Below are 15257 nucleotides of genomic sequence, written 5' to 3'. Positions count from 1 at the left end.
GTAAGGTGGGCCCCCAATCCAATACGATCAGTGTCCTTATAAAAAGGGAGAATTTGGACAGACACACACAGAGGAAGATGTGAAGAAGGCAGAGATCGGGGTGATAGTTCTACAAGCCAGGGAATGCCAAAGATGGCCAGAAAAGCACCAGAAGCTGGAGGAAAGGAGTGTAACAGACTCTCCCTCACAGCCCTCAAAGGAGCCAACCCTGCTGACACCTTGATCTTGGACTTCTAGCCTCCAGAAATGTAAGACAATACATTCTGTTGTTTAAGCCACTTAGTCTGTGGGACTCTGCAGTCGCCGAAAACTAACCCAGGCCCTTTGCTTCGCAAACCTCAAAACTGGGCAGCACTAATTAGAGCTTGGGTGACTCACAGCGACCTTACAGACAGACAAGGGCTAGAGCTGCATGCCAGAACCAAGGACTGTATTTAATAGAAGATGCCCTGGGCATCCGGTCAGGTCAGAACGACCCTGAACAGCTCCAGCCTGTTCCATTCTGAGTGGCAGCCCTCCAGTTCCCCGGGACCCACACAGCTGACCACAGATGCTGTCTGGAGTCACCAGGGTCAGGGACAGGACATCAGCAAGTTGCTTCATCGTCACAGCACTGGCCTCAAGCCTGCCCGTGTGACCATACTCCAGGCGCTGGCCGGCCGCCGGCAGACCCGTGCAGGAGGTGCCACGATGACGGCGAGGTAGAGGAGCCCGGAGGGAGACAGATGGCCCACGGAATCTGCCGCTGGGACTTCACATACCCCACTGCCTGTAGGATCCCCACCATCGTATTTTCTCTCTTAATAAAAACAGTATTTTCAGCAAACCCATAAAAAGGGAAATTTGATTCACACCATCAGGAAAGGGATGGGTCAAATATTCCTGGACTTAGATCCTTGATACCAAGCCCTCACGGGCAGTGCGTGAATTAGTTGACCCTGGATGCCAAACACAGCTTTCCCTGACCTGTGGCTGATGGGCATTCTGCATTATCCAGCCCTCTGCCCCACTGCCAGGTGCTGCTAGAGCCTGCTTCTCCTGGCTGGAGTGACGGCCCTCACTGGAAAACAAGGGTGTGGAAGCTTGGAATCCACCACTTACTCCCGACTCCTCTGAGCCCTGCCTGGGCATGGCCAGCTGGGCATTCATACTCATTAATGCATTCCTATCCTTTCCCACGCCACACCTGGCGTGTGTACACAACACACTCCACTAAAGCAAGATTGTAACCTAAACATCAGACAAGAAGAGAAATCCTTATGCTAAGAAGAGGTAGAGAGCTCTTCTGTTCCAGTTCTTTAAAGGCCACTGTAATTCTGCAGATCAGCAATGCAACTTCGGAGAAGTGTGGCATGGTGGGCTCTATGTCTATCAGGACAGTAAGTCCTGACATTGCCAGCAACATATACTTTAAAATATTCTCTCTCGAAGTCCCCACGTATACCTTTGCCTGTCCGATCATATGTTCCGAATTCCCGGTTCAGAAAATACGATCCAACAAACTCCCCTTTAGGAGGGCTTACGTCCCAGAGGGTGTCCTTAGGATCCCACACATCCTGCAGGGGAGATCAATGGCATCAATTCCTCCCTCGTCTAGGGGTCAAGAGCTAGTGGGAGCCGTGGAGCACCGTCACGGGGAAGGTTTCTCTGTGTGTTTCCTGCCCGCTCCTGGGGGATGCTGCAGACACCCAGCTGTCCAGCTTGAGACCAGAGCTTTAGTGCTAGCCATCTGAGGAGGTTCTTCTTTCTAGATTATCTGTTTTCTTCAGTGGAGAAGTCTGCCAAGGCCCATAATTTGTGTCACTTTTGTTTGCAGGCCATCAATTCTCCTTGCCTCACAAGGAGTATTTTATCTCTTTCTGTCTGGTAGCCTGGGTTCTCGAGAGAGAACACGTTAGGGACATGTCGACCTCTCATGACGGATGTGAAACCAGAGTGAGTTCTTATCACAGGGAGCCCTTAGTGCTCCTGTCTTCTTCCTCCTGCATCTTCCCTTTTCTGCCTACAAATTGATGTGATTTTCTTCAAAGTTATAAAAGTGATAGGTCTCACTGCATATTTTGCCAGATAACCATAAAATAGTCTTCTCTCTCCCCCCCGCCCCGTCCCTTGTCTCTTCCCCTCCCTGACATGTGTGCATTTTCCTCTGTATGTGTGTGCCTGCGTGTATATCCTCACATATGTGTATACGTACTTGAGTCATTGTCTTTGTCTACAGTTTATATCTATGACTATATGTTTACTTATATTTACACTTATCATCGCTGTGGAAGCAATCTAGGAACCTGTATATGCTGTCCATAAATGCAGGGAACAGAGTACAATTGCCTAATTTTGGTGTGTTTATACAGAGAGGATAGCTGTTTAAAGGATCAATTCTATAACAGAAAGATAAACCTGATTTCTAACCATTCAACCTTGTCATAGGTTAAATGATATACAAACCATTCATTGATTTTGTTTTTAAAGAGTAATAAACAGAAACATGTACCAACGGAAAGAGTCAGGCAATTCAATTACAATTAGGGAAACAAAAAGTGATGAGCCTGAACAATGCTGCCTTAGTTTTCGGGATTAGTGTTGAAAATGCCAACTACATAACGATGCAGTGTTTGTTTTCTCATTACCGAAGGCACTAACACTAATCACCTCATTTTTGAAAGTCACGCGCCAGTTGAATAAAGCACAAAACCAGAAGATAGGTCTAATTGACAAGCAAAAAAAATACCCAAACACAGACCCAAATACAATGAAAATCTATAGAGAAGACTATTTGAGTAAATTTATATTTACCACTCCACTGATTAATGTACCAGTTCGTCCATCCATCCAGCCATCCACTGACTAAACAAATATGTTTTGAGCTCTTCCTATGCTTTAGGCACTGTGTTATTAATATATACCATAAGTATATATTAATAGCTAGATGCAAATGACTCCAATGAAAATAACAATTCTTTTCTGTTATTTTTAGCCATTGTTGCCTAAAATTTCCCTGTGTGGCTACAGGGAGAAGTACTTAAATGGCTGAAGACAGACAGGGCATGCCGACATACCTTTCGTAGCCAGACGAACACAGTTGATTTTGGTCTCCTGTGAAAAACAAAAGTGAGACTTCAGTTAATTTGTCGTGGGTTTGGTGTTTTAATCCATATAAAATATACATATACATATTTGCATATATAGGCATGCATATGTATTTTAAATTATAATTTAAAATGTGTTCCTTCCATTTTTTCCACCATTGGAATCACCTTTTAATTCTATGTCATTTCTTTTCATGCTAGGTACGTACTTCGTTACTTTCACTTCCTGGCTCCCATCACCTTATAAGCTTCTTCCCCAGACAGAACCAATGCATAAATACTGCCCAGCACAGAACAACTTTAACCATAACACTAAGTGACCCACACACTGTGGCATGTGTGTGCTTCACTCTGTTGCATGGGTTAGTAGATGGTATCAAGGGCATCCTTGCGGAGCTCAGTTAAAAGTATACAACGCACCTATATGCAAACACTGAGACAGACGCTTAGGAATAGCCCAGTCAATATGAACGTATAAGAAACAAACTGCAAAATTCATGTTCAAAAAGTTACTTTGGGGCTTCCCTGGTGGCTCAGTGGTTGAGAGTCTGCCTGCCGATGCAGGGGACACGGGTTCGTGCCCCGGTCCGGGAAGATCCCACATGCCTCGGAGAGGCTGGGCCCGTGAGCCATGGCCGCTGGGCCTGCGCGTCCGGAGCCTGTGCTCCGCAACGGGAGAGGCCACAACAGTGAGAGGCCCGCGTACCGCAAAAAAAAAAAAAAAAAAAAAAAAGTTACTTTGGCCGAGAGATCTCTGGTAGACATCTTACAGTTTTCATAGATAATGTTGTGTGGGTGTGTCTGCGTGGCAATAGAATCTTTGCTTGGTGAGCTATCTTGTTGCTGTTGGCTACTCCCCAAGTGAACAGGTTCCATAAATTTATGATGTTGCTGGGCATGCAGTTGAGATAAAGAAGAGTGTGCTTAGCAAGAGAATCATTTTAGCCTGCGTTATTGGGACCATATCCTAGGAGGTCGTGGAACCAGTTGAACATTCCAGTTGACTAAGTTATACCCCCAGTAAGAGTCTGAATATTGTATAGCAAAGGAAAATAAAAAGCAAAGAATGCTTTTCTCTTTCTGACTTACTTCACTCTGTATGACAGACTCTAGGTCCATCCACCTCACTACAAATTACTCAGTTTCCTTTCTTTTTATGGCTGAGTAATATTCCATTGTATATATGTGTCACATCTTCTTTATCCATTCATCTGTTGATGGACACTTAGGTTGCTTCCATGTCCTGGCTATTGTAAATAGAACTGCAAAACAAATACCGTATGCTAACACATATATATGGAATCTAAGAAAAAAAAAAAGGTCATGAAGAACCCAGGGGCAAGACGGGAATAAAGACACAGACCTACTAGAGAATGGACTTGAGGATATGGGGAGGGGGAAGGGTAAGCTGGGACAAAGTGAGAGAGTGGCATGGACATATATACACTACAAAACGTAAGGTAGATAGCTAGTGGGAAGCAGCCGCATAGCACAGGGAGATCAGCTCGGTGCTTTGTGACCACCTAGAGGGGTGGGATAGGGAGGGTGGGAGGGAGGGAGACGCAAGGGGGAGGAGACATGGGACCACATGTGTATGTATAGCTGATTCACTTTGTTATAAAGCAGAAACTAACACACCATTGTAAAGCAATTACACTCCAATAAAGATGTTAAAAAAAAAAAAGCAAAGAAGGCAAGTGTGTGGGGCTCAAGAATCCAATGCCCATCTTGCTAACGCTCACATGTAAGGAACCACCGCATCCTGAAGACACTGAGCTAGTCAGGATTATGCAGAAGTAATAAAACCCATGAAATTCAGGGGCTAAAAACAGCAAAGGTTTATTTTCCACTCAAGCTACATGTCCAATGTAGGCGTATGGCTGGGTCTGAGGGCGAGGTCATGGTGGTGGTTAGGGGATACTCTAGTCATTGTAGTCACTCCAAGACCAAGGCTTGGAGTGCTTCAGTGTTCACTGAGGCAGGAGAAAAGCATGGTGAAGAGTTAAGCACTGGCAACTATCAGAAATAACACTTTTACTTTGACTCAGGTTTCATCAGCTAGAGCCACTCCCAGGGCCATGCCTGACTTCAGTGAGGTAGGAGATGGAGTCGTCCAGGCACCAAGAGAGAAGCAACGATAATGTCTACAGCAGAGTCTATTTTATCCATGCACACCTCCAAATGCTAGGAATTGTCGCTCCTATTAAACCCAAGTATGACTCCCCAATGGTCTTGATTCTGTTCTGCAGACGACAGAAAGTCTGCCTTTGCTGGTGTAGGAAAGACGTCTTGATATTGAAAGACAGTTCTCAGGTTCATTAACCTTCTTCTTCTTCAGCAATTCCTCATACGATAAGAATTCGAGTGCTTTGAACTAATGCCCATCGTGCTCCTTCTGGGTCACTTTCTCTCCACAAAGGTGAAGGCTAACGTGTCTTGTGAGGGAAAGTTCGCTTTAAAATGTGTCACATTAAAGGGAATATTGGGTAGCCACAGTGGTTTATTCTACTGCCCTTATTCCTCATTGAGTTGTTCGTAGAACTTTCTAATTCTGCTTAGAATCATCTTCCCTTCCACAGTTGCGTGCCTGAAAGTGAGCCATTTCCCAATACCACCTCCTCCACCCGAATCTATTAAACTATTTTCTATCATCTAGAGCACACATCTGATTATGTTTAACTATCCTTGGCTCTCACCAACACGACACTGACATAATCTGCTTTCTCCCAAATTCCTGGCATCTTTAATTCCATAACCAATTTGCCTTTGTTGGTTAGAATCAAGTACAGAATAACAAAGTCCTGAGTCACTCTCTTGGCCTTCTGGGTGACTGAATTGTTAGGAAGCAAGTCAGGAACATGCTTGAAATTCTGCATTTGATCATTTGGGAAGTCTGGCCTGTGGGCATTAACTCAAAGTTCCTAACTGGTTCCGTAAAAAGGAAATGAGTACTTTCCTTGTGCCAAGATTATGTAAGCCTTTGGGAACAGGAAAAGCATTTGGTATATTTTCAGTTCCATCTCCACAGTACAATACAATTTCATGTCCCCATTATTTTAACCTCACTCACATTCCATTTCCCACTCTAGACTTGCAAATCTGCACACAAGAATATATCACTTTGGGATAGAATATAATGCCCTAACTGTTGTGCTTCTGTTGAGACCTGCTTCTACTCAAGGATCTGCCAGTGCTGTGCGATACTGAGCAACTCATTGCCCCTCTCTGTGGCTCAGTTTTCCCACCAATCAAATGACAGAGAAAGGGATGGAGAAGGCCACTTTGGTAGAGTAGGCGGGGTATTCTAAGGTTGCTTACAGTTATGAGTAGGAAGAATAAAATGTTCAGACTTTCATTTTCCAAAATGTAGAGGCTGTGGTATAGAGAATAGACTTCCGGTGCAAGAGAAACTAGTTGGTGGGGAGAGTGTGGTGTTAGAGATGATGGTAGTGGCTTGGACCAGGAGGGAGAGCCTGGCTACAGAGATCCTGTTACCCCCCAAATCTTTGCAAAGCGTATCTTATCTCTGCTTGATCCCAGAGTCCTCCCACCACCTCCCCCTGCCCCATGCTTCTGGTATTAATGATAACCCACTGGGTCCTCAGTCTAGTCTCTTTGCAGCCCAGTTTCCTGTGTTGCTCTTCCATTGCCCTGATCCCTAAGCTGTTGTCTGGCCTCGGTGTGGCTCATCCACTTAGCATGTCAGTCCCTGAAAGCATCACTAAGAAAAAAAAAAAAGAGGAAGTTTCTCTTTTCTTAAGGTACCTACTTCGAACATTTTATTTTTCATTCCTGTAGCAAGGCTATGCGATGAATATCACAGTGTTCCCTTTTTTTCTCTAATGAAACAAGATTACATAAAATTTCCTAAGGTTACACAAATAATAAGCCAAACAAAGTAACCTTGAAGTAAATGGCCTTCTTTTCTGAGGTGCCTGTTGGCAAATATGTTTTTGCCACTGAGGTAAGATGCCCTGCTTGGCTTGTTTACAGGCCCAGTGATGTGGAGCACAGCCATATTCTGAAAAACAGGCCAAGCAATTTGTATGAAGGAATTCTATTTTGACTTGAAAAGGACCCTGAGCCATCGGAAAGCCAGGGATGGAAAAGGGAAGCAGAGAGGCTCTGGAAACTGAGCAGCCCAGAACCATTACAACTAGGTCACCTGGCAGGCTCATCCTCTGGAAAAAAAATGAGTGAGGAATGCCTTTTAAGGCATGAAAGGGCCAGAGGACCCTCTGAGATAGAACTCCCTAATAAGCAGGCATGCTGTAACCTGCAGATCTTCAGTCACCAACAAAAGGCAAAGCAAAGTTGCAGGATGCAGGAGAGCTGGCTCTTGGCGGCGTACTCTTCTAACTGGATACATGTTCATCACCAACCGTATCAGATCTTCCTGGAAGGCACTAGGCTCTGCTTCAGGCAATAGCCAGGGCCCTGAGCCTGACTCTAAGGGACGAGACTCCCAATAACCTGCAAGTCCGTTCAGAAAACTCCCGATGAAACTCAAGCTCTGAAAATATTTTGTGTTCTCTCTCTAGGTGCAGACTTGATTGTCTTACCTCACCAGCTCTCTGGAACTCACCTCAATCAGATTGCTCTCATCAGGTCGACAAAGACTTTCAGATGGTCAACTCTAAAGGTCACTGCTCCAACCCCATCTTCCTTAATTTCTCATCAATATTAGTTGCAGCTGACACTTTCTCTTTGACTCTTTTTCTCCTCTTGCCTTTTAGGTCATTCTACTCTCTCTAGGTTTTTCTCCTACCTCACTGTCTGTTCCTAATCCTCTTTTTTAAATTTAAATTTTATTTTATTTGGCTAGACATTTATCATCTGCTTGACCTCCAAACACTGGAGTGGTCTCATTTTATATCCTCTTTCATCTGTATCCCAATATTCTCACTAAGAGATTACATTTAGTTACAAGGCTTTAAGTACTGAACCCTTGTAATGCTCAAATTTCTATTTCTAACAATGGTATTCCAGAGATCCAGGCTCATATATCCATATACTCATAACAAATCTACAAACCTCCAGAAGATAACTCTGTTACTCTCTTCACTTGTACTCCAGGCATTATACACACACCAGTTTTCCTCATTTCAGGAAATGTTACCATTATCTACTCGGTTGACTAAGTAAAAAACCTAGGAGTAATCCTTGAATTCTTCTAGTTCCATAATTTCCCACAACCAATCCACAGTCAATTCCTGCTGGCTCTTAGTAGTTGAAGAAAATGATAACCATCTAAAATCAAATCTCCCCACATATCCTTCAAAAAAACAACACAGGAAAACAAGAAAAAAATAAAGCTATACAAAACTCACAACCTCAACATCATTAAAATCCATAGAGGGGCTTCCCTGGTGGTGCAGTGGTTAAGAAGCCACCTGCCAATGCAGGGGACACGGGTTCCAGCCCGGGTCTGGGAAGATCCCACATGCCGTGGAGCAACGAAGCCCGTGCACCACAACTACTGAGACTGTGCTCTAGAGCTTGCGAGCCACAACTACTGAGCCAGCGTACCACAACTACTGAAGCCTGCACGCCTAGAGCCTGTGCTCTGCAACAAGAGAAGCCACCGCAGTGAGAAGCCCGTGCCCCACAACGAAGAGTAGCCCCTGCTCACCCCAACTAGAGAAAGCCCGCATGCTGCAATGAAGACCCAATGCAAACCAAAAAAAAAAAAAAAGAATAAAATAAATAAATTTAAAATATATATATAGAACCCTCAAAACTTCATAGTCCCTGTTAGTAGAAGAACAAGCACTGCGGTTGAATGAACTATTTCTAAGGATCTCAACACAAGCCTTTGTGGACAGCCAGGGCTGTATGGAAAAACAACATGAAAGAGAAAAAAGGTAAGGTAGTAGAGGCTGTAAGATTTTATAAAACGATCTTCGGAAAGACCAAGTTCCTATTTGTGAAAATTCTGAAAGAGAATCCTGCTAGAATAAAGAAACGACTATGTGAAAACCTGAAAGCACACATAATTCAAGGTGGTAATCTTCCATAGGTATCACTTATGGGAGAAAATAGGGTAAAAAGAAGGGAGAAGTGTCCTTGGGAGATTGGATGATGAAAGGGAGAGGCAAAAGGGGGAATTTTAAGATTCTGTACATTAAAATAGAAGAGCAACAGTGACAAGTCAGAGAGCACAGAAGCACCCATCCCCCATGATACAAAAAATTCAGTCATACATTAAAACAAACATACTTCACTACCTTATCAGAATAGTGTGTTTCTGAACCTCAAATCTACAAAATGAATAAATGGAAGAAGCCAAATAAAGCTGCTATACGAAGAGAACAGAAAATAAAAATCAAAACATCCCAACTGATAGAAATATAAACCCCCTCCAAAAAATCTACAAACCAGAAAAGAATCTGTAACACAATAATACTCCAAACTGAATTAAATTTCCTCGAACAACTCTGAATTAGAAATGCAAAGATTAATAACTGAAACATAAAAGAACTAGGAAAAAAGAGTTGATTGAACTCAGAGGCAAAAATGAAAAACAAACAAAAAAGAAAACAAAACCAAACGTGATCAGAAATGAAGATTAAATTATTAAATTACAAGGTGTCCAAAGGAAATTTTTTTTTAATTAAAAAAATGTTTTTTGGCTTTGTTGGGTCTTCGTTGCTGCATGTGGGCTTTCTCTAGTTGTGGTGAGCAGGGGCTACTCTTCACTGAGGTGTGTGGGCTTCTCATTGCAGTGGCTTCTTTTGTTGTGGAGCACAGGATCTAGGCATGCGGGCTTCAGTAGTTGTGGCACACAGGCTCAGTAGTTGTGGCTCGCAGGCTCTAGAGTACAGGCTCAGCAGTTGTGGCACATGGGCTTTGTTGCTCCATGGCATGTGGGATCTTCCTGGACCAGGGCTTGAACCCGCGCCCCCTGAATTGGCAGGTGGATTCTTAACTACTGCGCCACCAGGGAAGTCCCCAAAGGAAATTTTTAATAAGGGGCATCGAAGAAAGAGAAAGACAGCCAAGGGAATGAAAATGAGATAGAGAAAAATGTAACAAGAGTCAGTGAAAAAGTGGCTTAAAGAGAAGACAAAGAAGATCCAAAATATGTCTACTTGAAATTCCTGAGAAGACAGATTAAGTAATTAAATAAGCAAAGATTTATAACAATAATCTGAGGAGAATGTCTGGTATTAAGAGATGACCTGAGCCTACATATTGAAAGGACTCAAAAACCTGAAAGATCAATTTCAAGATCCTAGCAAAGCTGTTTAACTTTAAAAAAAAAAAAAAGTCTCAAGGACTCCTGGCAAAAAGAATCAAACAATTTACAAGGGCAAGAGAACTAGGCTGCCATGAGGTGTCTCCAAAGCAACATACAAGGCTGAGAAATATGGAGCAGCATTTTCAAGAACTCAAAGAAAGAAATTATGAACCAAGGATTTTACAGCTAGCCAAGTATCTTTCAATTATCAAAGCTATAGAAAAATAACTTGCAACATTCAATCACTCAGAGATTCCTGTACTCATGAGTCTTTCTTGAGAAATATGCCAGAGGATAAACTTCATTCAACAAAGAGATGACTGAAGAAATTTTGGCAAAAGGATTGATGGGAAGCGTTTAATATATTTAATTGTAAATCTAAAACTAAAACAAGGTAGGGACATGGTTGAAAGCAGAATATATAAATGTTTCATTTTCTTGTAAAAATAATGCAAGTAAAAATGAGAAAGAGAAGAAATAGGGAAAGAGGAGAGCAGAGTAAGTTCACTCTGATTGTTGTACAGATGAAAGTCAGTGGATACCGTCAAAAACTGACAAAGCAATGATGTCTGCAAGATGGCAGAATAAATTTTCACACTCATCATCCCCCAGAAACATAATTTTGACACCCATGGATGAGAGTGCCTTTGTGGGAACTTGAAAGTCCAGAAGAGAGGTCCCAGCACCCCACTGGAGCAAAAACTCTGATAACAGAAGCACTGAGGAGGGTAAAAAGAACAGTTTCACTTTACATGTGTCATCTGTCCCCCAAAGTGGCACAGCTCAGTGCCAAGAGAGACCCCATGGGGGAAAGGAGAACATCATGAGTGACCCACCTCCCCAGCTATGTAAGATGCTGCTCAAGAGGCCCATTTCTTTTTTGTCCCAACCAGAAAACAGAGGGGATCAGCATGGCTGAATGGTCTGGAGGCAGCTAGGACCAGGGAGAAGAAAATGTGGTAGATATAGAAGATGGACTATTATCCTAAACAGAAGGAGAACCTGTCATTTGCAACAACATGGATGAACCTGGAGGACATTAGGGTAAGTGAAATAAGCCAGACACAGAAGGACAAGTAATGCATGATTTCACTTACATGTGGAATCTGATAAAGTCGAACTTATAAAATCAGAGAGTAGTGGATGCAGCAGCTAAAGTGTAGAGGAAATGGGGAGATGTTGATCCAAGAGTTACATAGGATGAGTAAGTTCTGGAGATTTCTATATCACTGTTTTTCAAACTTGAAATTTGCTAAAAGAGTAGATCTTAAGTGTTCTTACCACACACAATGGTAACTGTGAGAGGTGAGGAATGTGTTAAATTAGCTTCATTATGGTGACCATTTCACAGGGGAAGGAAGGGGGAAGGTACAAATTAGGGGTATGGGATTACCAGATACAAACTATTATGTATAAAGTAGATAAGCAACAAGGATATATTGTACAGTAGAGGGAATTACAGCCATTATCTTGTAATAAGTTATAATGGTGTATAATCTTCAAAAATACTCAATCACTGTGCTGTACACCTGAAACTAATATAATATTATAGATCAACTGTACTTCACAAAGAACCCAAAACAAACAAATCAACCAAAAACCCCATCACGTGGTACACCTTAAATATATACAGTTTGTATTTGTTAATTACACCTCAAAAATGCTGGAAAACATGCTGCCAGGAAGAGGTTAAATAAGAAAAGAGAGGATAAAACGTATTGAAAAGTATAAGAACAAAGATAACTACTAGAACAAAAATACAAACCTTTCTAAATATCAAAAGAAATTTAAAAATAAAGGGTAAGGAAAACATATTGGTAAGTATTACAAAACTAATACAGTAAATTATGATATAAAGAACATATGACAGAGTTGAGACCAAACATATCAGTCACATCAACACACGTGAATGGGTTTAAACTCATAATTACATGAAAAATATTTCAAAATGTCTCATAAAGTGAGACCCAACTATCTGCTATATATAAAGGTCAAACCTAAAACAAAGTAATTCTGAAAGGCAACAATAAAGGAATGGGAGCAAAAAAAAAGAAAGAAAGCCGTATGAGTGATCCTGATATCAGACAGAGTAAAATGCAATTTAAAAAGCATAAAATATAACAAAGAAAACTTTTTAATGCTAAACCCACAATTAACAAGAAATATAACAGGCATGAATATCTATGCACCAAAAGCCACAATGATCACCTTTATGAAGTAGAAACTATAGGAGATACAAGAATAATAGAAGACTACTGTCAGTATAAGACAGATCGAGTGGCAAAAAAATAGGCAAGGATACAGAAGAGCTAAAATAATTAGGCAGATCTTGTGGATCTGTGTCAAACCCTACAGCCTGATTATAGAGAAAAACCTTCTTCTTATGAAGCATTCAGAAAAACTTACCACATGTTAGCAATTAAGAAAGCATTGCTATATTGAATAGATTAGAAATATAAGAAACATTCTATGGTTACAATATAATAAGATGAGAATTTTTTAAGAATATAAAAAAACCAAGTAGGTCCTTCCACCTAGAAATTTACAAAATAATTTCTTTTGGGCAACTTCTAGGTGAAAGGGAAGTTGTAAACAAAAATTTAAATATTTTTAAGCAAAATAGTGAAAATCTACAAAAATCATGTAAAGCAGTGACTAGATTAAAGTACATCGGTAAAATGAAAGAATGAAAAAAATTAACTAAATTTCCAGCACAGACATCTAGAAACGAAACAAAAAAATGAGCAAAAATAGGACCATAGTAGGGAATAATAAAGGCAAAAGCAGAAATTATTGAAATAGAGAAGAGAAAACTACTAGAAAAAAGAAAAAAGAGAGGAAGCACCATTGTACAAAAGAAGAAATGACAACAGGGAAATAACTATTGAAAAAGAAGAAACTTCTTAAAATTAGACTACTACTACTCTGAAAATAATTTTGAAAAGCTAAATGGAAATGATTATTTCCTAGGAAAATATAGCTTATAAAATAGATTTTATTACAAATAAAAACAAAACCAACAGATCTAATTTCACAGAATAAATAGAGGAAGATATTAAAGAATACCCCATAAGAAAAACACCATGCTGAAATGTTTCCATAGGGAATTTCAGTCAGACTTTTAAAGACAAGATAGTACTGACATAAACTGTTCTACAGCATGGAAAATGAAGAAAAACATTCTCATTTTTAAATGAAACCAGCAAAACATTGACACCTAAACTTGGGGAAGAGAATACCAGAAAAAGAAAAGGAGGGGAGAAGGGGAGAAATTATAGACCAATTTTACTTTTTTTTTTTTTTGCGGTATGCGGGCCTCTCACTGTTGTGGCCTCTCCCGTTGCGGAGCACAGGCTCCGGACGCGCAGGCTCAGCGGCCATGGCTCACGGGCCTAGCCGCTCTGCGGCATGTGGGATCTTCCTGGACCAGGGCACGAACCTGTGTCCCCTGCATCGGCAGGCGGACTCTCAACCACTGCGCCACCAGGGAAGCCCCCAATTTTACTTCTGAATGTGTAAAACTATTACATAACATGTTGGTGAACAGAAGCCAACACTGCATTGAGAAAAATAAAATGCCATGATCAAGTGGAATGTATTCTAGAAATGCAAGGTTGGTTGGATGTTAAGAAGTCCATTCATATAGTATACCATATTAATGGATCAAAGGAAAAGTCATACTATCTCTATTCATGCAGAAAAAGCATTTGACAAAATTTAATACCCATTCCTGATTAAAAGAAAAAAACCCCAAGAAACTAGCAATTGATTAATATTTTCATAATATGATAAAAATATATATCCGAGTTCTAACACCATCATCTTACTTAATGGGACTCTAGTAAAGGCATTCTCACTAATACCAAGAACAAGAGTAGAATGTCCCCTATTTCCACTACTCCTTCATAACATACTGGAAGTTTTAGCCAGTGCAATTGGATAAAAGACATCAATTAGAGGCATACAAATTGGAAAATAAACTTTAGAGTATGTTTGGAGATGATATAACAGTATATCTGAAAATCCTTAGAGACTCAATGATAAAAGGTAGCAGGATATAAAATTAACATACAAAATGAATAGTAACCACAAACACAACCAACCTCAGTCAGCAGATATAGCAGCAAATCCCATTCACAATGGCAACAAAGATTAAATACTTGGTATTAAACTTAGCAAGAACTGCAAAATCTATATGAAGAAAAGTTTACAACACTCCTGAAAGACACAAAAGCAGACTTGAACAAACAGAAAGACATCTTCTGTTCTCAGCTAAAATAATTCAACATCTTAAAGATGTCAGTTCACCCTAATTAATGTATAAATTTAAGGCAATCCCAGTAAAATTACCAATAGGCTTTTTATGGAGCCGGACAAGTTAACACTACAGCTTATACAAAAAAATGAACACACAAGAAGAACTAGAAATCACTGGAAGAGAAAATCCAGGTGGGGGTCTTGCCCTATCAGATATCAAGGCATAGAGCCTTTATAATTAAAACTGTGAGGTACTAGCACATAAATAGTCAGACAAGTGAGTGGAAGAGAATTTCTGGATTTTCCAGAAAAAAGACACAAGAACATATGAAAATTTAAAATATGAGAAATGTGGCATCTTAAATTATTGGGGCAAAGCTGGACTTTTTAAATGTTGCTAGGACAACTAAATAGACATTTGGGAAAAAAGATAAAATTAGATACATACTTTACACCATGCCCAAAACAAACACCAAATATCAGAAATTTAAATGTAAAAAATATTTAAACTATACAAGTTCTAGAAGCAAACAGGGGTGAATTCCTTTATAACCTTGGTGTAAGAAAAGGCTTTTTCACTATGACTCAAAGTCTGGATGTAATTTTTAAAAAATTGATGCATTTGACTACATTCTTTTTTTGGTGTGGCAAAAACATTATAAGCAAAGACTAGA

At 40.6% G+C, this 15257-nt stretch overlaps 1 protein-coding gene across 1 annotated transcript in view; it reads right to left on the bottom strand.

Annotated features, from left to right (window-relative positions):
• PTPRT (protein tyrosine phosphatase receptor type T) overlaps positions 1 to 15257 on the bottom strand; it is a 1082400-nt gene that overhangs the window by 216505 nt on the left and 850638 nt on the right. The window contains exon 13 of the mRNA XM_027078280.1: positions 3057 to 3093. Coding sequence (XP_026934081.1) covers positions 3057 to 3093 — 37 coding nt within the window. The remainder of the gene's footprint in view (positions 1 to 3056; positions 3094 to 15257) is intronic.

This window comes from Aethalodelphis obliquidens, unplaced genomic scaffold (genome assembly GCF_003676395.1).
Source record: "Aethalodelphis obliquidens isolate GAN/ISIS:26980383/991018 unplaced genomic scaffold, ASM367639v1 scaffold42, whole genome shotgun sequence".
NCBI lineage: Eukaryota > Metazoa > Chordata > Mammalia > Artiodactyla > Delphinidae > Aethalodelphis > Aethalodelphis obliquidens.
This window is presented reverse-complemented; position numbering and strand designations above follow the sequence as displayed.